This window comes from Megalobrama amblycephala, linkage group LG24 (assembly GCF_018812025.1).
Source record: "Megalobrama amblycephala isolate DHTTF-2021 linkage group LG24, ASM1881202v1, whole genome shotgun sequence".
Lineage (NCBI taxonomy): Eukaryota > Metazoa > Chordata > Actinopteri > Cypriniformes > Xenocyprididae > Megalobrama > Megalobrama amblycephala.
In genome coordinates, this window is record NC_063067.1 from 18,055,627 (window position 1) to 18,076,340 (window position 20,714).

General features: G+C 40.6%; 1 protein-coding gene across 11 annotated transcripts in view; it reads right to left on the reverse strand.

Annotated features, from left to right (window-relative positions):
- The window catches only part of huwe1 (HECT, UBA and WWE domain containing E3 ubiquitin protein ligase 1), a 45,456-nt gene that overhangs the window by 16,555 nt on the left and 8,187 nt on the right, over positions 1 to 20,714 (reverse strand). For 6 of the 11 annotated variants that reach the window (XM_048178315.1, XM_048178319.1, XM_048178322.1 and 3 more), the window contains exons 16-58: positions 20,567 to 20,674; positions 19,713 to 19,814; positions 19,527 to 19,607; positions 19,192 to 19,298; positions 18,736 to 18,934; positions 18,541 to 18,632; positions 18,208 to 18,410; positions 17,998 to 18,055; positions 17,655 to 17,831; positions 17,281 to 17,526; positions 17,050 to 17,183; positions 16,638 to 16,738; positions 15,868 to 16,056; positions 15,538 to 15,754; positions 15,220 to 15,342; positions 13,993 to 14,230; positions 13,560 to 13,901; positions 11,063 to 11,185; positions 10,827 to 10,922; positions 10,397 to 10,666; positions 9,636 to 9,788; positions 9,374 to 9,501; positions 9,058 to 9,139; positions 8,778 to 8,954; positions 8,509 to 8,662; positions 7,281 to 7,678; positions 6,985 to 7,180; positions 6,372 to 6,539; positions 6,086 to 6,234; positions 5,073 to 5,139; positions 4,727 to 4,950; positions 4,288 to 4,499; positions 4,005 to 4,187; positions 3,672 to 3,844; positions 3,424 to 3,563; positions 3,250 to 3,325; positions 3,065 to 3,163; positions 2,560 to 2,687; positions 2,318 to 2,477; positions 1,937 to 2,165; positions 1,512 to 1,690; positions 1,349 to 1,438; positions 1,084 to 1,241 (exon numbers count right to left, since the gene is read on the reverse strand). In XM_048178315.1, the coding sequence (XP_048034272.1) occupies positions 1,084 to 1,241; positions 1,349 to 1,438; positions 1,512 to 1,690; positions 1,937 to 2,165; positions 2,318 to 2,477; positions 2,560 to 2,687; positions 3,065 to 3,163; positions 3,250 to 3,325; positions 3,424 to 3,563; positions 3,672 to 3,844; positions 4,005 to 4,187; positions 4,288 to 4,499; positions 4,727 to 4,950; positions 5,073 to 5,139; positions 6,086 to 6,234; positions 6,372 to 6,539; positions 6,985 to 7,180; positions 7,281 to 7,678; positions 8,509 to 8,662; positions 8,778 to 8,954; positions 9,058 to 9,139; positions 9,374 to 9,501; positions 9,636 to 9,788; positions 10,397 to 10,666; positions 10,827 to 10,922; positions 11,063 to 11,185; positions 13,560 to 13,901; positions 13,993 to 14,230; positions 15,220 to 15,342; positions 15,538 to 15,754; positions 15,868 to 16,056; positions 16,638 to 16,738; positions 17,050 to 17,183; positions 17,281 to 17,526; positions 17,655 to 17,831; positions 17,998 to 18,055; positions 18,208 to 18,410; positions 18,541 to 18,632; positions 18,736 to 18,934; positions 19,192 to 19,298; positions 19,527 to 19,607; positions 19,713 to 19,814; positions 20,567 to 20,674 (6,929 nt within the window). The remainder of the gene's footprint in view (positions 1 to 1,083; positions 1,242 to 1,348; positions 1,439 to 1,511; positions 1,691 to 1,936; positions 2,166 to 2,317; positions 2,478 to 2,559; positions 2,688 to 3,064; positions 3,164 to 3,249; positions 3,326 to 3,423; positions 3,564 to 3,671; positions 3,845 to 4,004; positions 4,188 to 4,287; positions 4,500 to 4,726; positions 4,951 to 5,072; positions 5,140 to 6,085; positions 6,235 to 6,371; positions 6,540 to 6,984; positions 7,181 to 7,280; positions 7,679 to 8,508; positions 8,663 to 8,777; positions 8,955 to 9,057; positions 9,140 to 9,373; positions 9,502 to 9,635; positions 9,789 to 10,396; positions 10,667 to 10,826; positions 10,923 to 11,062; positions 11,186 to 13,559; positions 13,902 to 13,992; positions 14,231 to 15,219; positions 15,343 to 15,537; positions 15,755 to 15,867; positions 16,057 to 16,637; positions 16,739 to 17,049; positions 17,184 to 17,280; positions 17,527 to 17,654; positions 17,832 to 17,997; positions 18,056 to 18,207; positions 18,411 to 18,540; positions 18,633 to 18,735; positions 18,935 to 19,191; positions 19,299 to 19,526; positions 19,608 to 19,712; positions 19,815 to 20,566; positions 20,675 to 20,714) is intronic. The other 5 variants (XM_048178317.1, XM_048178323.1, XM_048178316.1 and 2 more) reach the window with 4 other exon arrangements.

The window sequence follows — 20,714 nt, forward strand, 5'->3', positions numbered from 1 at the left end:
CTGTATTCACCCACTATCTGCTTAGAATGATGTTCTTCCTGACCCGACCGAACCCACTAAATTTAGATCTAATTTCCAGAATCTCATATTTAAATTTCCCCTAAAGAAAGAGAATGATTGGGGATAACAAATATAAATTATTGGCTATACAAGTAGTTTTACTTATGGAGAAAAAAAAAAAAAAACTGTTGGCTTGCTAGCTATTCTGCATTATTATTATTTTTTTTTATTTATTTATTTTTTTTACAATAAGTGCAAGAACAGAATGTCTGACTGACGACGGTTTCAGTACCAAAACGAACACCAGGGAACTAAAAGCCACCACTGCAGAAAGTTTTGTTCACTTCAAGTTCAAACATCGCTGTTGTCAAAGCCTGCTACCGTCCAAATTACATAAGAGATACCAACCGCTACAGTCTGTCATTCAGAAATTTAATCCAGCGCCGCAAGCAATCTGATTAGTCCTGCGGGCTGCAGGAATGCAGACCTCTACCTGGCCCTGCCATGAATCAATACTGATTAAATTAAATTCAATTACTATTGGATGGTATGACCAAAATCGTATCACTGTAATGTATATATATATAAAATAAATAAATAAATAAATAAATAAATAAAAAAAGATCAAAAAGAGAATTCATAAATATTAAGAGTGGCATCAGCACAATAACATCTGCTTCACTTTAAACACAAAAAAGATTTTCACATTATCAATACACAACCATTCAGAAGTTTGCGGTAAGATTCAGCAAGGACACATTAATTGATTAAAAGCGACACTGACTCATACATTGTCACAAAATATATCCTTTTTGAATGACGAAAATCAACTACCGATACCTAATGATATAAACGGCTATTTCCTTACACGCAGACACGGAATACACAAGCTAGTTGGCAGTCACCTGTAGCTCTTTTGGTGTGTGCGTTCAAAGGCAGTTTTTTGGCCCAGACGCCGCCAATGTGAGGCAACAACAGTCAGCTTTTGTCACCGCTATTTTTTTGACATCAAATTGGTGTGTCACAGCCTTTATGCTACACACTTATTTTCTCTCTTCAATTGTTCACATTTAGCTCTTTTACCAGGCTCTGCTCCCGGGTCTCCTCTCCCACTGCAGAACTCTCATTCTGCTTGGCAGTCTCCTCTTCCTCTGCCAACTGTCTCCTCCTCTTCTCCCTGCGTTCCTCCAGCTCTTCATCACGCAAGCTCTCCAAGTGCTGCAGTATGGGGACCTTCACCACTGAGAAACCAAGCACAAGACTTGTCATTTCACATACACTCAGTTATTTCTTTTGTAGTGCAAGCTAAACAACAGATGCAAGGAAATTCATTTTGAGATGGTCTTACCTGCCACACAGTCATGCATGCTCTCGGCATCCAGGACTTTACACTCATCAGTCCATCTGGTTAAGGCGGTTGGGATACTTGAAAGGGTGCCTGCACAACACAAGGGTTTAGCAGGTGCATCTGTACTTGTTAATGTAAAGCAGTGCGTCAGTGGCAGACTCACCAGCTTGTCCTCCTGTGCTGCTCTGCTCATGGAAGAAGTCATCCAGCAGTTCATCGTCCGAACGGGCAATAATGTGCACATCCTCGTTACCCACCAGGAGACGGGCACGACCGCGAGACTGCAGAGGCAGAGAGCTTGACAGCTGCAAGATATCAGCTGCAGCACTGGGGCCCAATAATCTGAGACACATACATAAAAAAGGAGCTGAAGTGTCTGTTGTGTCTAATGTTTGCGCCGCAAGTGAGAACTGCAATTTGAGCCTCATTTATGATGTTTGACATGTTTTTTTTTTAAAGGGGGGGGGGGGAACAGAATTAACTTTAAGGATGTGGTTATGCAAATCTCTGTACCACTGTGAAGTACATAATTTCAAATATCTTTAGATAACTGAAAGGCAAACACAAGTTAATTAAAGAAGGACTTACCTTTGCAAGATGAGAGGAGGGTTGGGCTGACGGTTGCCAGGGTAATGTACATGAATAGTGTGGCCTGTGTTGGCCGTGAGCTGGCGAAGAGAGCGTTGACTGCGTCCCATGCCCTGAGCCAGTCTGCTACTGGTGCCTGCACCCCCCAGCGTCAGTGAGCCGTGGTCAGCGTGACGCACCATCAGAGGGTGGGAGCTGGGGATATTTCCTGGTGAGGGAGGGATGTCAGCTAAAGTGTACAAAGACAGAAAGAGTGCATGTGACACATTAGGTCAAAAGAAAAAAAAAAGAAAAAATCTTATGACCGTTTAAAAAAAAAAGAGAGAGAAAGAATAAATGAATTGTATCTGAAAAATGTTTATTAAAATACAAATGATTTACCAGATGTGGAGAACATGTTATCAAACTCAATGATGAGGTCATCATCTCGGTCGAATCTCTCAAAACGAATGTGTGGGGCGGCATTGATGTCAGGAAAATCTTCATCCAGTTCCATCTCTGAGCCTTCATCATCGTCATCCTCATCTCCCTCTTCATCATCCTAAGGATAATGAGCAGGGCAGATAAGTAGAGAACACAACACTCTCTTCAGAGTGTTTTATGGCTTTTTAAATAACTATTACCTGATCTTCCTCCTCTTCTTCCTCCTCCTCTTCCTCCTCATCCTGACTATCCTCATCCTCATTGCTACCGCTGGAGTCTTCCTCCTGTGTGTGCTCCTCATCTTCTGGCTCAAGAATGTTCATAGAGTCTAAATCAGCATAGACAACAAAATGACTGCAGGATTTTCCCCAAGACAGATTTAAGAAACTTCACACAAAAAATTCCCAGCGTAAAACAAAACTTTTTTAACAGTTGTAAATGACCTTTTAGCTCACTTACATGGGTCTGTTGTTGATTTTCTTTAAGCACTAATATGTAGTCTGTTAAATAAATCTCAGGTATTTAAAACTACATACATAATACAAATAGAATTTTTTTTTTATAGAAATGATGTTTAAGTTTCAGATGGAAACCCTAAAATTCACAGGACACACCACCTCTCTACCAGGCCCAATGAGTAGGCTATACCATTTATGGGTCATTGTCATAAGCTCCAAGAGAGAAAACATGAGATTCACGTCCTACCCTCTCTGTTAGCTTGGAGAGTGGAGGCCTGACTCATATTGGAAGGAGCCTCATCCATCAGCACATCCTCTTGAGACTCATCCTCTCCAGAACGACCCACTAATTAACAGCAAAACCGAATCAAACGTGCGTAACCAACTCTGTATCGCTTCCATATCTGGCCAGGAATCAAATAAATCACTTACCGATGATGGTGCTATTAACAGTTCCTGCATCCCTCTCTAAAAGTTCATCGATCAAATCCACCAACTCATTCTCCACCTACAAGCATATATGAAAATCAAACATTGTTCAGCTGGAGGAGGATTTTCATATTCATCAACTGAGAGAACAGTTCCACAAACTGCTGTCTCTCTAACCTGCATGGCTTGAGTGCTCAGCACCTCAGGCTGTCCAGCAATGACCACAGTGTCTCCCTCGGTTTCTCCATCCATCAGGTCAGCATCTGTGGCTTGACCACGGTCACGATTCTCTACTGGCTCTGCCTCGCCGGCCTCTCCTTTAGACAATAACAGCCATTACAAACACACACAATTCATTAAGGCCACTGTAACCATACTATGACGCAGGTTAAAATGATCAATGCATTGGAACATTTTAGTGTTACCTGGATCCTGGGTGTTGCTGTTGCTGTCCCTGACGGTGCCAACAGCGTCATGCTCTGTCTTGTTCTTGCTAGACCCCCCTTTACCCCCAAACAGGCTGCTGGGCTGGTTCACGATCCGTGACAGCGTTTCCAAAGGTTTCAAAGCAGCATTTACTGTGTTTGCCATGTTGGGACTGCAAGAAACCAAGAACAGCAATGAGAAGCAAAAGAAAATTAATAAATTGATTCTTCGGCAATCAACCAATGTTGGGATGGGGGGTACACAAACACTGATGCCTTAAATAAAATATAATACTAGTTTAAATATTTATTATTAGTAGTATTATGAGTTACCTGGATAGATCAAGGCTGTGAGGCACACGGGCAAGGTCATTGACAAGGCCTTTCTTCAGAAAGAGTCGGATAATATTGTTCATCCCGTTGTGCTGGGTCTTGGCTGTGGCTGTGCTGTAAAAGCTCGAGGTGGAGGGACACGACTCCATAATGGTGCTGATGATGCACATAACTGCTTGCAAACTGCAAAAGAGAGAAAAGTCAAAAGTTTATTTAAGATTTATGTATCTATTTAAGTATATATGTTATATGTTTGGTATAGCGACTAGGCAGCCAGACTGACCGGGCATGTTTCTCTGTGCCCTCTGCCATGCCCAATGCTCGACTCAGAGCGGCCTTGACTTCATTGACCAGGGCCGCCTGGGCATCGGTGCCTGTGCCAGCTGCAGCAAGGCTGGCCAGGAAAAGTCGCGCAAGGGCAGGGGTGTCCTTGTCCTCCGAGTTCTGGGTGTGTGGGAGCAAGTGGTCCAAAACAAATGCCAGCACACTGCAATCCTGTACATATATAGGGTCACAAATGTTACATGACAAATGTAAAAAAAAAAACAACAACATGGACTTTACAAATGCACTGAAATAATGTCTTTTATAGACCAGGAGAAGTGTTCAAAGCAATCATGAATCAAGTATAAATTGCATAAAGAGGCTCAAGTTCTTGAAAAACAATGACAGAAGTTGAAAGTGAAACACTGACCAGGCATCTCAACTCAAATATGGCTCACCTCCTTAATGAGCTCTGACTGGCCAGCTGTGTAGTTGTAAGAGGTGATGAGAGTAGCGATGCCAACATATGACCGCACCAACTCTGCCAGCAGCCTCAGAATGGTGGAAGTAGGCATCAGGGGTTTGCTGGCCTTAGCTTTAGCAGCTCGGCTCTCCTCTGAAGAAGCTCCCTTCTCTCCCTCCTGCTCCTTTTTCTCCTCACGCATTTCCTCGGGCGTAGAGGCTAGGGACATAGGAAAAATAATGACAGGACAAATTTACAAGGGCAAGTCAAGGAACCAGCAAAACTGAGAAAAATATGGTTACTGTATAAAGAAAGGTTTTGAGCTGTGTGTGTGTGTTCACCTTCTCCCTGTGGTGTTCCAGACTGGGAGGATTCTGCAACGGCACCATCTGCAGCAAACACCTGAGTCTGATAGAGAATAATTAACACCTACTGTTAATGCAAATCCCACATTTCTGAGCCTATTATAGTACACATACACTTGGGATACTCTTGTATTTCAGAGCAGCTAAAGTTGAACTAGATTTGAACATTTTGTTCAGAAAATGCAAGTAGTGCTTGCCCATGCAAAACTAATGCCATGGCACTAGAGCAGGAAAAATATGCGGAAGAGTAGTGGTCAACAGATATATCGGTCCCTATTTGGCATTTTTTTTAATTACCGGCATAGGTCAATAGCTTTTTATTTGGCCAATAAGTGTTGTGAGTGAGACTTTTATTTTAACAGCACTAAGAACCCAACATCATAGTGCAAACACACAAAAATGCCCATTCTATCTTCATTAATTTAGGCTTACAAGTTCTGTCTAAAAAAAAAAGACCACAATCCACAAATCAAAAACATCTGTAAACCAGTTAAAGAGCACATTGCATCTTGAATAAAAACATATACTCTGCATGACTGTCTGTCTGTGACCAGGTGCACAGGGACTTACCAGATTACAGAGTGTTGATTGTGTTGTACACTGTTGATTACAGTGTTTACTTCCTATTTGTCCATGTTTTAAACAAATTCTTCAAATTACAAAAATCAAGAAGTTGCTATCTGGATGGTTGATAGTATGTTGCTATGTAGCGGACAAAGTGTTTTGAGTTCATGTTTCAAAGTACAATTTTTTTCACTAGTCAACCAGAAAGCACGTCCATTTACTTAGACACGTAAAAACACATCTCTCTGCAATAAGCCACAAAGTTTGATTATCATTAATGTAGCATACACAGTGCAGGGCAAGTTTCACTAAAGTTTTGGGTAGCGGAATAAATATTAGCAGTAGTGATTGCAATTATGATATTCTATGATAACTGATGCAACACACAAATCATACATAAAACATAAAAACATGTTGACTCTTACATTGATGTGGAAGGCAGACTGAGAGTCAAAATCACTGCCTTGTCTGGTGAGTCTGTACTGCTGGTAGACATCATCACCGACATCCTGCAGGATCTGACAAAGGTCTTGACTCCCTGGTACTGCGGCTGCCCGCTCCTCTCCTCTCTCTGCTACACATAAACAAACCCAAATGGACCCCGAGCATTAAGAGAAAGTGGATGTTGATGAGAGATGACAGTTTGATAGATCTGGACCATGAACTAAATACAAGCATGCTCTCATTTTTCTGTCTGATGAGATTTCTTACCCTCTTCTGGAGCGTGATACGCTGCTAGGGCATTCAGCATGTCGTAGATGACCTCTTTAATTGTCTCTGGTATGGAGGGCAGTGGGGACAGCTTCAGGGGTGTGGTCTTCACTAGCTGGACAGCATTTGGGCCCTTAATTCTGAAGTTCTCAAACTCATCATCTGAGGCTGATTAATGGAGAGAGACTGTGATCAGGCAATTGGCTTAAAAAAAACAACAATATATGCAGTAACACTTTACAATAAGGTTCATTATTTAACATTAGTTAGCTATATTAGATTACATTAACTAATAATGAACTGCACTTATACAGAATTTAGTAATCTCAATTAATAAATTAATTTCAACATTTACTAATACATTATTAAATCTTGTTAACATTAGTTAATGCACTGTGAACGAACATGAACAAACAATGAACAACTGTATTTTCATTAACTAACATTAATGAAGATTAGTAAATACACTAAACAAATGTATTGCTCATGGTTAGTTCATGTTAGTTAATACATTAATTATATATGTTTAGCTAATGAACCTTATTGTAAAGTGTTACCATATATGCTGATATATGACTTTTAGGGAGGATCTCTGGGAGATTTTCCACCATACCAGTGCCAGCACCTCTTGGGGCAGGAAGAGCGATTCGAATGCAACTCTTGGCAGTTTCCGTAAAGCACTCCGGGTTGCGGCAGGCCGCTGGCCCGAGGACACGTAGAATGTAGTTGATCTCCCTGGAGCCCAGACTACCTGACACCACACCTGAAGTAGTGCTTCCTGCACCACTGGTGACGGCAGATCGTACCACCTGAGAAAAGACAGTCAGCAAGTAACAATGAAATAAGGATACATTATTTCCGATAATACACCTAAGATAAGTTAAACGTAGCTTTTAAGTGAATATGCACCTTCTCCATAGTGTGCCGCAGCGTGGCTGGGTCCTCTATGATGTGGCGGAAGAGCAGAGTGACCAGTGGGGTGAAGCCATTGAAACCTGAGCTCTGCGTGAGGTTCAGGATCATGCGGGTGCTCTTGAGCTCTGCAAACATCATGGCGTAATGGTGTGTACGAGTGAGACGAAGACAGAGCCGCAAGGTGGCGTGCAAAGTGTCCGGGTCCACAGGAACACTGATCATACTGACACAGGCACGGATCAAAATGGTGATCATGTCCTCCGTCATGCCCTGTACAACAATACCACTGGAACCAGAGGGGTCTTGAAGGACGGAGGGAGCTGCTGTGCTTGAATCCTTCTGCTCCGACTCTTCTTTAGGAGGTGCCATTTCCACAGCCACAGAGCTGGAATCTGAAAAGGCCATAAGGAAATTTGTATATATATATATATATATATATATATAACCACCAGGATGGTTCCCTGAGAACTGATAGTTCCCCTAGGGTCATTTTCATTAGTTTACAATTTGTTTAACAGCTTGTCTAATATAATAGATAGAACTGTTATACAAAGAAATAAGACAGTATATGAAAAAGTATTAGCGTTTGCCGTGTGGTTGATGTCCAGTGTCACTATCTGAGCAGAAATGCAATCATGTTTTGCTTGGTCCCCTCAAAGTTGCATTTGATTTTCTCCTTAACTCGAGAGGTCCATCTATCATTGTTTTCCATGTTTGTAGAGTTAGTTTGTGGAGTGAATATATTGGCTATAAACTGTGTGTACATGGCTGTTTTAAAAATGGTGGGTGCCGGTGTTTCACGCGTGTTCGGCCAGTCAACATACACTTACATCACGGGTAGTTCCTATAGTGCTGGTTTACACCCTACTCTGAAGTAGGAGCTAATTTAGGTCCCCTAAAAGTTGTTCTTAGCACTGCAGGAACTAGGAAGGACTTTAGTTCTAACACAGCAAAATCCAGGTACTTCTGCCAATAGTACTAGGAACTATGAAAAGGTTCCTCCTGTGCGAAAGACCCTTAATGTAATACACTCACACAAATCCTGAACGCTAATGAATTATAATTATTCAACATTATAAACTATAATTAATCAAATAATTATGTAGAATTATTTCATTCCTTGCCAAAATAAAAAAACAAAAAGCAGCACTAAATGTTTCAAAACAATGGATGATACTCTCATGTAAAATGTTTAAAATGAACACACTTGCAGTTTCTCTACCTGTATCAGTCTGTGTTTCCTCAGTCTTTGCTCTCTGTTCACTCTCTTCTCTCTCTGTATCAGTAACACTTCCAGATTTTGTGGTCTTGGGAATCCGTGGCACCCGCTGTACCGTCAACATAACTGGTCGTCTGTTCCCAGTCTCCTCATTCACCTAGGAAAAATAAAATTAAAATACATTGGAGTAAGATATATTACTCATGCAGTATGGACATAAGCATACATATATCAAATTTCCATCAGATCCACATCCATGTTGTAGCTGTTACCTGCACCATGGTGTTGAACTGGACAGTGTATCTCCTGCGGCCAGCAGTGAAGCGGACGCTGGTCTCTCCAGCCCTCCAGGCAGAGTCGATGGTGCTGTTGTTACTTGCACTGTAGCTGCACCAGCGGCCTGAACGGTCGTCAAACCAGCGCCAATTATTCCCATTGGGCTGCAGGTACTAAGATAATTAAGAATAAAATGAATATAACACCTCTATGTTCACTGTTGCCATATTCACATTTTACAATTATAACAGTCTTTATACTTCATTTGGCACCAACCTTATTCATCTGAGCTCTTCGCTTGGATGATACAGCCATTTTCTCATAGAAGTCAATAAGCAGGAGCACAGGGGTGATCCATCTACAGATAAAAACATAGGCTTCTGTTGAAGTGACATGGAAAACATTTTATATACCAAATTACATTTAAAAAAACGCTATAGTATTGAATAGCCTCAAACATATCATTATTCCCATATAAACTAATACTGCTACTCTGTTTCAAACATGCTTGGGTCAGCAGATCTTTCTAGGAATGCTGATGTCTGAGCGCAAACTGATCAGTCATGCAGACAGGGGAAGGACAGGGACTCACTTGGGTGTTTGGATGTCCTTCTGCTCTTTGGCAGCTTGCAGACAGGGCTGCACCACCTCCAACAGCTTAATCAGCACAGTCAAGACACCACTGCTCTCCACCACCCGAGCACATGAGAGTTTCAGCTCCTGTGGAACAGAGCACGACACACTTCCGTCAGAGCAGTGCAGTGGGTGTATTTTCTTGTCAATACAGATCCTCCAGTACTTTTAGAGGATAGTGTATAAATAAACAGTGATGATGTGTGCAGCAGACCGTGTACCTCAAAGAGCAGCGTGAGCAGCAGGATGCGGGTGGCCAGGTTGGAGGCCTGGGGGAGGGTCGCCATCTGTCTCGTCCACTCAGAAACTGTCTTGGTGTCGCTGGTGGTTAGCGGCACTGCAGCCTTTATCAACACGTCAGCGGCCTCCCACACCTTTGTAAATGTACACAAACATACAGCTGAGGATAGGGTCTAAAGCACACCATGGTTGTAACTTAAAACCGAGTATGCAGCCTACCAGAAAGCTTTGTAGGAGCAGCACTATAGCTTGTATTTATTAAGCATGCCCTTTAACTAGCCTGAATAATTCTAATAACTATATCATTTCCAGCAAATACTGCAAATTTCCTTTGTACAGCAAATGAAACAAAGCAACTTTAAAGTGTTAGTTCACCCAAAAGTCCCAAAAATTTCACCCAAAAATTAAGATTTTTTTGTTGTTTTGTTTGTTTTTTATTATCCCCCATAGAAAGTAATGTAATTACCACATTCAAGGTCCAGAAAAGTAGTAAAGACATCATTAAAATAGTCAACATAAGTACAGTGGTTCAACCTTAATGTTATGAAGCGATGAGAATACTTTTTGTGAGCAAAAACAAAACTTTATTCAACAATTTCTTCTCTCCACTGTCATTCTCCTACGCTGTTTACGTTGTAAAGACATGCAGAAATGTAATTTTTTGGTGAACTAACCCTTTAACCTGTGAAAAATGTACATTTTACAAATTCCTATACCTGTGAGCATATACGTGCATACTGACCTGATTGACCACCTGTCTGAGGATGAGGTCTCTGTATTCAGGGCCATTCCTTTTAATAGAAGTCATGAGCAGATCACAGAGGCGGTAGACTGTGTCCGGCAGCTCATCGAGCAGGTGGAAGCATCCAGGCAGCATTGAGTCTGTGAAGGAATGTAGCTCTGTGGTGTCTAGAGGTTCAGCTTCTAGGAAGCGCTCCAGACAACGTGCTTCTTCCTCTTCTACCCGCTCCCTTGCTCTCCTCTCATCCTCCTCACGCCGGCGAGCTGCTTCCTACAGACAAAAAGTAACAGGGGTGTGACTGGTGTGTGTCTGTTCAAAGGCAGAGAAAGCTTGCTGAAGAAGATGTGAAGTAGGCAGGTGAGGTGACCTATGCTGTGCTAATCATTAATTCCTATTTAAGTGATGTAATAATGAGTGCGTGGGTGCCCACCTCAGGTGAGTCTGAGCGCTGCTCCATGCTAACTTCTTGACCTAGAGACATGGCAATGGCCCGCATCATCTGGTCTTCTTCAGACATGGTGAACTCCTACAGAAACAAAGCTCACAGTGACTACACTAACTTATACCTCGTGTGTGTATCCTGTCTGTGTGTGCTTGTGTGTGTGTGTGTGTGTGTGTGTGTATGTATGAGAGAAAGAGACAGGGTTGTCTGCGTTAGGTTCTTACTCGGACAGCTGCGCTGAGGAGCGGTGGAGGGTGTGTGAGCAGGTACTCGGTGGCCTGTTCCATAGTGCTGGTGTTCAGCAGAGCCTCCATTGCATGCTCTCTGGAGAAGCCCATGTCCATTAGCTGTGAAGGAGGTCAGATGTGGATGGTTAGCAATGGCTAATAGTTCTCTTCAGATATTAGAGATGTCTTTAATTACAACACAAAGACCTCATATAAGGCATGTCAACAAACGAAAATAGGGCCCTATGATTTCTGTGATGCAGAAAACACGGACAGAATTACGGAACCACTCATAAAAAAGGAATTTACTGTATACTGCAGAATGTCACAGAATTTGGCAACAACTGGCTGAATAAATCAAAAGCAGGGCTGTACACTTAATCAAATAGGGATTACTGTACATTTAATCATTATATGGATTAGTGTCTGTGACTAAACCCCAAAAAGACGGCTATTGAAATATGAAGTCTGGATGTTCTGCATGTGTCTGTGTAAATAAGTGGTTTGTCTTCTTCACAATACTATTGTACAGTAGAATGCATTTCTTAAAGTAATAATACCAATATTATATACAGTATTATAATACAGTAATAATACAGTTTATTAAAACAATATTTAAGGAATAAACAATTTTTCTTTTCAATGTTTTAATTTAAACTGCAAACCTCTGTTGTGCACCACATTTTTGCCAAAAACGAAAGAATTGTTCAAATTCAATTTGATTATAAAAGATTAATTTAAAGATGAGACATTTAAAGATGTATGGATTCATTTGATTATCACCATTTTTGATAATAAATTTGTATTAAATCATACAAGAAAAATTAAAACTCCTCAGAATTTCTGAAATATAAAATTTCCAGGGTTTTTCCTGGCTCAAAATGAGGCGGAGGTGGTAAAATCTTGATCACGGCAGAAAAAAACAATTTCACAAGGATGTATTTTAGGTTATTTAATATTAAGAGAATAAGATTTGTATTTTGAGAACACTATCATATATACAGTGTTTCCCACAGGATTTTGTTTTCTCTGTGGTGGTTGTACCTCTGTCCCTATAGGGGGATCCGGGGGCATGCTCCCCCGGAAGAAATTTTGTGCATTTTAAAGATAAATTCATTAATCTGGTGCACTTTGAAAGTTGAAAAGTAAGAGCTCCAACCCATGTTCAGTGTGCAAATTGAACAAAGAAAAAGTCTTGTACCTGAACTTTAAAGGGGACTCTAAAGGGCATGTGCACTAGAGATGTGCGGATCAGCTCTAACATCACCCAAATCCACTGTTAAAAATAAATCATCCACCTGCCAACTTCCCAAACCTACGATATTCTCTGACCTGCACCTGATCATAAAATAATTAATCAAATTCTCAGTGTTAAGCATAATGACATAAAATGACACTTAAGTAGGCTGCTTTTAAATAAATATCTAAAATAAAAATTCTTTGGCAAAATTACATTTAATAGCCTGTAAACATAGGTTTTACTCCCTTCAAACTAAAACTGTCACTACTTCATTACATCATTGTTGAAAAAAACTCTTATCACAATTTCTATTAAGCTTATGTATATTTTTAGTTAAAGCTGTTAAGTTAAGCAATATCTCATGGGGGGGGGGGGTTCTTTTGTGTTTTATATAATGACCACTAGAAGGTGCTCTACGCATATGCTTTAGTTGATATTTTAGTTGAAATCCGATGGCTCCGTGAGGCCTCCATAGGGAGCAATGACATTTCCTCTCTCAAGATCCATAAATGTACTAAAAACATATTTAAAATCGGTTCATGTGAGTACAGTGGTTCAATATTAATATTATAAAGCAACGAGAATATTTTTGGTGCGCCAAAAAAAACACTAAATAACGACTTATTTAGTGATGGCCGATTTCAAAACACTGCTTCAGGAAGCATTGGAGCACAAAAGAATCAGTGTATCGAATCATGATTCAGATCGCGTGTCAAACTGCCAACGGCTGAAATCACATGACTTTAGCGCTCCGAACAGCAGATTCAATACACTGATTCATTTGTGCTCCAATGCTTCCTGAAGCAGTGTTTTGAAATCGGCCATCACTAAATAAGTCGTTATTTTGCTTTTTTGGTACACCAAAAATATTCTCGTCGCTTTATAATATTAATATTGAACCACTGTACTCACATGAACCAATTTAAATATGTTTTTAGTACCTTTATGGATCTTGAGAGAGGAAGTGTCATTGCTCCCTATGAAGGCCTCACGGAGCCATCAGATTTCAACTAAAATATCTTAATTTGTGTTCCGAAGATTAACGAAGGTCTTACGGGTGTGGAACGGCATGAGGGTGAGTAATAAATGACAGAATTTTCATTTTTGGGTGAACTAACCCTTTAAATTTTTATTAATTCAATTGACTAATTGACATCCTCTCTGATTATAAGAATTTTTATTGGGGAGAAAAAAGAATTTGATGAAAAAAATATAACAGATTTCATAGGGCCCTACAACAGGAAGTGACGTTACCTGAGTGAGCTGAGCTTGGTTGACCTGTGGCTCTCTGCGAGTTGTGGAGTTGCTTCCCTCCTCTGTAGAGCCTCCAGCAGAGCTTCCATTGGCACTTCCAGGCGCTCCTTCTCCAACTACTCCTCCTGTTCCTGAAGAGCTGCTTGTCCCCCCAGCACTTGTGGAGCTGCTCTCCTCATCAGGCCGAGCCGTGCCCTCTCTTTCTTTGGAGAGTCGCTCCTGGATGATAGGTTCTCCTCGTAGGATGTGGCACAGAATGGCCAGCATGGACTCAGCCATGCGTCCACCATAGACCTTCAAGGGCTTACGGTTCCATAGGTTACGAATACAGCTGAATGCAGCCTACAACAAGAGATGAAAAATTACAATTGATTCTTAATGACAATTCACGGGTATTTATATAATTTATAATGACATTAAATGGCATTCCTACCTTCTGGGTGACAATGAGAAAGCGCAAGGCGCTGAACTGTGGGGCATTGACTGTTGCTCCAGGCACTTTAGCGGGCAAAGAGTGTGGGGAGTCCAGAACTGTGCTGGGGTTCACCATCTTCTCTACTAGCATCAACCAGGCATCTAGGAACTCTCCCGTCCCATCAGGCAGCTCAGAGTGTTCCAAGCCCTCTGACACGGGTACTTTACCACCCATGGACAGGGCCCAATTAAATGTCCTGATGAACATGAAGCATTTTACTTACTTATAGTAATAATTATAATACTAAAAGCCAATACAGCATTATTTACTGAAGGATTTTTTTTTTAATTTTATATTATAAAAATATATTAAGTTTATATTATACTGTTATTAGGGGTGTTGCAATATAACAGTATTGACAATATAACTGATGTTTAAAAATTGAAATGTATAAATATCATGTTAATACTATACTATGATAATCTCACTAGATTACTAGCACTAGTAATCTGGTTGACTCCAACATTGTAGGTGGCGGTATTCCACTTCAATGCTGGTTGCCACCAGTCATACCGCACGAGGTGTAGGCACTACTGCCGCACAAAATCGTGTCGATGAGATGACGTAGCCAAAATTTAGGATTTTTATAAAGATGAATGCAGTCTGCAGGAGTGCAGATGAACAGTAAGTTCTTTTTTATGCTTTTGTTACAAACTCTCTCTACATATCCCTTAACTCATATTTTGAGTGATTTTATTTTTTTATGAAAACAAAATAAGTTAGATTAATTTGACTGATGTCCTTATTTTTCAAAAATGTCTATAGATAACATATTAAATATAATAACATTTTTATTGTGAATTCTTTTGACCACGATAATCATGTAGTGACAATTTTATATTGAGACAGACCTAACTATAATATAGATTTAAATATTAATATATTGCAATTTACTTTCATAGCTGAAAATAACTAGAAAATATATTTTTGGATAGCTAAAAATTTTATATGCTCTTTAATAGTCATTTTAAATGGTCTTACAGTATTAAAAATGTATTTTAAATTTACAAATACTCCATGTAGTACAATTACAGCATATAATTAATTATAAAAGAATATGAACGCTGTTAAAATGGTTTGGTTATCACTTATGATCAAATCACCAAGGTCTAAGATTTAGAATTTTCATGCCCGTGGGCCTATGGGCTATTGAACAGCAAAAAGAAAGAACCCTTGTCTACTCACTCAAACAGAGCATCATGGCCACCAGAACAGAAGAACTTCTGTAGCATCAGATGGTATGGATATTTCCTCTCATCAAACAACATGGGTGAGGTGAAGCCAACAGAGCAGATAAAGAATGTCAGCCTGATTAGGGCAAAGAAGCACATTTATTAGTTTTATACACCACCAGGAAAGACAAGGCTCAGGCACAAGGAAGTCTGTTTACACTGGACTAACAGCAGCTCCATTTACTAAACTATCATTAAAAAAAAATATTAATGCTATGTTTATAACAGAAGTATAGGGTAAACTTTGGTACAAAGTTGCAGGTGTGTTTACCTGAAACGTGGTGTGGGCGTATAGGGAGGTGGCTGCCAGCTCAAGCCCTTGGTGAGGAGTTTAGTAAGAGATGACGCTGTGGCCCGAGCTGCAGGTGTTGGGGCCGTGCCTGTGCTGGTGGTATGGTGAGAGCGCCGCTGACGGACAGGTGACCCCACACAAAGCTTCACCAGCAGTCCGAACAACTCAGCCAGAGCCCTGCCTAAACGAGAGGAGGCTGGGGAGATAAAGAAATATAGCAAGTCAAAAACAAGGTGCAATTTTATTCATGGTTTCTCATTTTACTTAGAAGTAGGCAGTAAATAACTAAAAGTGGCTAAGATTGCTAACCTGAGAGCAGAGGCTTAATTTGTTTGATACGTGTTGCCATGGCAGGGGTGAGTTTGGACTTGGTCTTCGGGTCAGTGGCTGTGGGCTCGTCCGTCTCCATGGGAGCGAGAGAGTCTCCATCCAGGCCCATTCCTTCTAGCAAACCCTGAGCAGAGGGATCTACCCCCACAGACAGGGTCTCAGTCTCAGCTGGTGGAGAGAAAAAGGCTTTAGAAAAGAAAACGCAAAGGCAAACCAGCAAAAAAGGCCATAAATTGGAAAAAAAGGAACTGAGATGCAGAAAGGAGGAAATAAAATAGAGAAACTGGTAGCTAAAATAACCTCCCAAAAAAACTTTCTTATAAAATCACATCAAATAATGAGGGAGAGAAAGGTAGTGAGCTTTATAAAAACTTTATGGTAACACTTTACAATACGGTTTCATTAGTTAATATTAGTTAAATTTAGTTAACATGAACTAAGAATTAATGCTTCTACATCACTTATTAATCTTAAAGTTAAAGTTAATTTCAACATTTACTAATGCATTATTAAAATCATGTATGTGTTAACATTAGTCAATACACTGAACTAACATGAACAAACAAAGAACAGCTGGATTTTTTTGAACTAACATTAATAAAGAATAATAAATACTATAACAAATGTATTACTCATTGTTAATTCAAGTTAGTTAACACATTAACTAATGTTAATAAATGGGACCTTATTGTAAAGTGTTACCGACGTTATATGCAGAATTGTCACAATGCAGTATTGCAGTATTTTACCAGTTCTCCTGCCTGCAGCTGCTGTGCTGCTGGAGGGTTTATCCTCCTTAGGCACAAGTTTCTGCATGTCGGCCTGACCAAACTCACATCCAGGAGGCAAACTGCAAAAAAAACAAAAATAAGACAAACAAGACAACAAGAAAAAAAAGAAAGAAAACAAACAGTAACATTCCATTTCAGTTAGTAGACAACCACCTTCTTAGATATGGCCTAATTCTATACTGTACAGTATTTTACCAAATTTGAAAAGTTTTATTTCAAGTGAATAATTTACTTTAACATTAAAGTTGCGGCGAAACGGGTGTAGCAAATGATCTTTTCTTTAGACCCTTTTCACAGGCTGTGATAACGCTTTTGATAGTGGATTAGTAAAACGTCTGTTCACCATGTGCGAGATCAGAGAAGTACTAACCTGTTTGGTGTACAGAGGGACAGCAGCACAGTGCTCTCCCACACCAGAGAGCAGTAGAGCTGACTCAGTTTGTTCAAAACACTAAGACCCAGTTGAGATCCCCACTGATTCACTGAGATAGCACGGATCTCACTCTGAAAACAAAGAAATAAAATCAACAGATTAATTGATTATCGAAAATTTACAAATTAAATATTGAGAAAGTTTACAAACAGCTTCCTATGTGCATACCTGTCCGACTCTGCAGGTATGAACGAACATTAGGATGTACGCATGTGCCGCTGTGAGGGCATGCAGCAGTGGGGTGGCATGCGCTGACAATGTGGCGTCTGTGACATGTCCTGCGTTGGCCAGTTCTCTGAGCAGAACAGAGCCACCAGGAACCTCGATGGGCCGGTGAAGAGGCTCCAGAGCAGACAGTATGTTGTCCAACTGACACAGACCCTCCTGGAGAACTTTCGGCTCATGGGACAAAGTCTAAGAAACAGTGAGAAAGTGAAGGGTTAAAAGAATCAAATTCAACAGTAAATATCACTGCATCTATTGGAAAATTCCTGAAACAGAGGAAAACAGCTGTATATCCTTCAGGTAGGTGTCAATCTTACTAGTATAGATTTGCAGACTCCTGCCACAGCTTGGCAGGCGGCAGAGGTGGGGAAGTCAATGGGCAGGTTGGGCAGCCCAAGGATTGACACCAGTGGTAGGAGCCCCTTCTGGTTGACAAATTCCTGACAGTGGTCATCTGTTGTGTTGTTACTCAGAATGGACTCCACAAATTTCATCTAAATGCAAACACATATTTTAGTTCCAGTCCTTGGAAAGGAAACTATCAGACTTGATGCGTTTTGATAAACACCCAATGAGCTTATGCAATAAGATTAAATCAGAATAGGCAGTCTGAAGAAGTATAAATAAGACAAGATGTAAATAGTCTGAGTCAGCACGTACCACATTCAGGATGTAATCCATAAGGGGAATGGGGATTCGCTCTTCTGTTCCCACCACTCTGTAAAAAAAAAAAAAAAAACACTCATTTGTTAAAAACAGTCCATTTATTAACATGTAAAACAACACTGATTTCTCACACATGGCATTAAAAGCGAGGAATATTACATTTCCTCGCCTGCCCTATACTAGAAGCTATTTTGATGCACTAACTGCCTGTTGCTTTCTGGCTCCCCCTGCTGTTGGCTAAAGGTATGTAGAGCCTCTTCCTCCTCCTCATCCTCACTGGATGCCTCCTCTGCAGCATGGTTTGATCGAGCTGGAGGTACCGTGACGGTCCCGTCTGCTTTCTGTATGGAGGGTTTCTGGCAGATGTACTCTGGCGATCGGCCCAAGTTGCAGATCTCCTCTAGCAACTGTTAAAGGTCAAGACAGTAATCAAATTCAAGGTCTCGGAAAGAATGTAAGTTTAAATATGCAAAGAACACTGCAATAAAAGGGCATTTCTAAAGGCAATGTGTCAAAATGTTGCACTAGCTGCATTACCTTGATGATGGCTGTTGTAGCGTCCGTTTTAAGTGTGGGCTGGTGCCGCATTAGCTCGTCGACAGCACTGCCCAAGTTAGAGGCAGTGTCACCTGTTTCATAAAATTACACTGACTGTTAGAAACATTCCCATTATCTTCAAACACAAATCACTGACTGTGCGTAAAAACAGGTACACCTATACGGGCCTCTCACCTAGTGGGTCAGAGCTGCGTCTGCGGCGCATGGCAGGCAGGTAGTCTGGTGAAAGCAGCACCTTGAACAGTCGCTCGAAGGGCTGGCACTGCACAAATGAGTGCAGACCACGGGCATTCAGGCACAGGGCGCTGAAGACGTTAGGCAGGGAACCCAGCACTTCTCTGGTGGCAGGGACCTGTAGAAACAAATAAAAGGTCTAAAACGTGTATAATGAGCTGCTGGAATATGCAAGGATGAATACAGCAATTGAGAAATATAGAGGGAATTGGGGAGGGGGGGGGAAGGAATATAGAGTGTCTAGCATGACTGAACTTGGGGTGGTCAGAGACCTTGAAACAGACAAAAGGAGTTTTGAATGGACAGAATGTGTGGGCATAATATATATATATATATATATATATTTTTTTTTTAAATTAAAGAAAGGGAAGTATAATATTGTTATGGCAGACTCACATCTTTGATGAGCAGTGCATGTAGCATGACATCAGTGAGACCATTGTCCTGCAGAGATGACAGTAGAGAGGGCTCCTGGAACACAAACACTGTCACCACCTCCGTTGCTGAAAGAAGAGAAATAGTGTAAGAAAGAGACATCTAAGGTGGGTAAATAAAAAGAAATTTCAAACTAATTAATTTCACATTTTTCAAATAGCTGAGAGTGTTCTTTTAACCATACTCCACATGAAACTTTCTACTCCCGTATGCAGAGAAGACATTGAAGCCAGACCCACACAAAGTTGTGCAATAAAAATTTCAGCTAATATTTCAACAGCACCAGGAGTACTTACCCAGGAGAAACAGTGAGGGTCCATAATACTCTGCATTACTGATGATGTGTTTCAGAGAGGTAGGGAGGGACCCATCCATTACTATAAAGAGAGTGTGAAGGCAGTGAACATCACTTTCAGCAGATTAAAATGCTATTACCCACAATTTAAAAACTATAGCATCATTAAATCCAATGAATTTCATACCATGACGAATGCCGTCAGAGAATGCAGGGTCCTGAATGGCTTTTTTCAAGAAGTTCAGCATAGATTTCAACAGAGCAGCTCTCTGAGGGATGCACTGCACTCCTGTTAGGAAAGAAAATAAAGATGCATAATCAAATTTTCATAGTTTAACTTGTACTAGTATGAAGGAAACCAATTGACTTGCATGTTAAAGGGTTAGTTCACCCAAAAATGAAAATAATGTCATTAATTACTCACTGCCATGCCGTTCTACACCCGTAAGACCTTCGTTCATCAGATATTTTGATTAAATCCGATGGCTCAGTGCAGGCCTGCCTTCACAGCAATGACATTTCCTCTCTCAAGATCCATAAAGGTACTAAAAACGACTTTTCAACAATACAGTGATGGGCTGATTTCAAAACACTGCTTCAGAGCTTTACGAATCAAATCAGTGATTCAGATCTCCTATCAAACGGCTAAACTGCTGAAATCACATGACTTTGGTGCTCCAAATAACTGATTCGATTCGTAAAGCTCCAAAGCAGTGTTTTGTAATCGGCCCATCACTATACTGTTGAAAAGTTTAGTTTTTTTTAGGTGAACAAAAAGTATTCTCGTCACTTTATAATACTAAGGTTGAACTCGCATGAACTGTTCTAAATATGTTTTTAGTATATTTATGGATCTCAAGAGGAAGTACTATTGCTGTGAATGCAGGCCTCACTGAGCCATCGGATTTCATCAAAATATCATAATTTGTGTTCCGAAGAGGAACGAATGTCTTACGGGTGTAGAATGACATGATGGTGAGTAATTAATGACATTTTTTTTTCATTTTTGGGTGAACTAACCCTTTAATGTACAAATCGTACCTGCTCTGGGGGTGCTGGCCGCATTGCTCTGTGCTCGTGAATCTGTCTCTGCTCTGGAACCAGAAGAAGTGGATGGGCCAGGACTGCTCTCCATGGCAACCTCTGACACTACATTGACAAAAGCATTTTTACTAACTTTGGCAAAAAT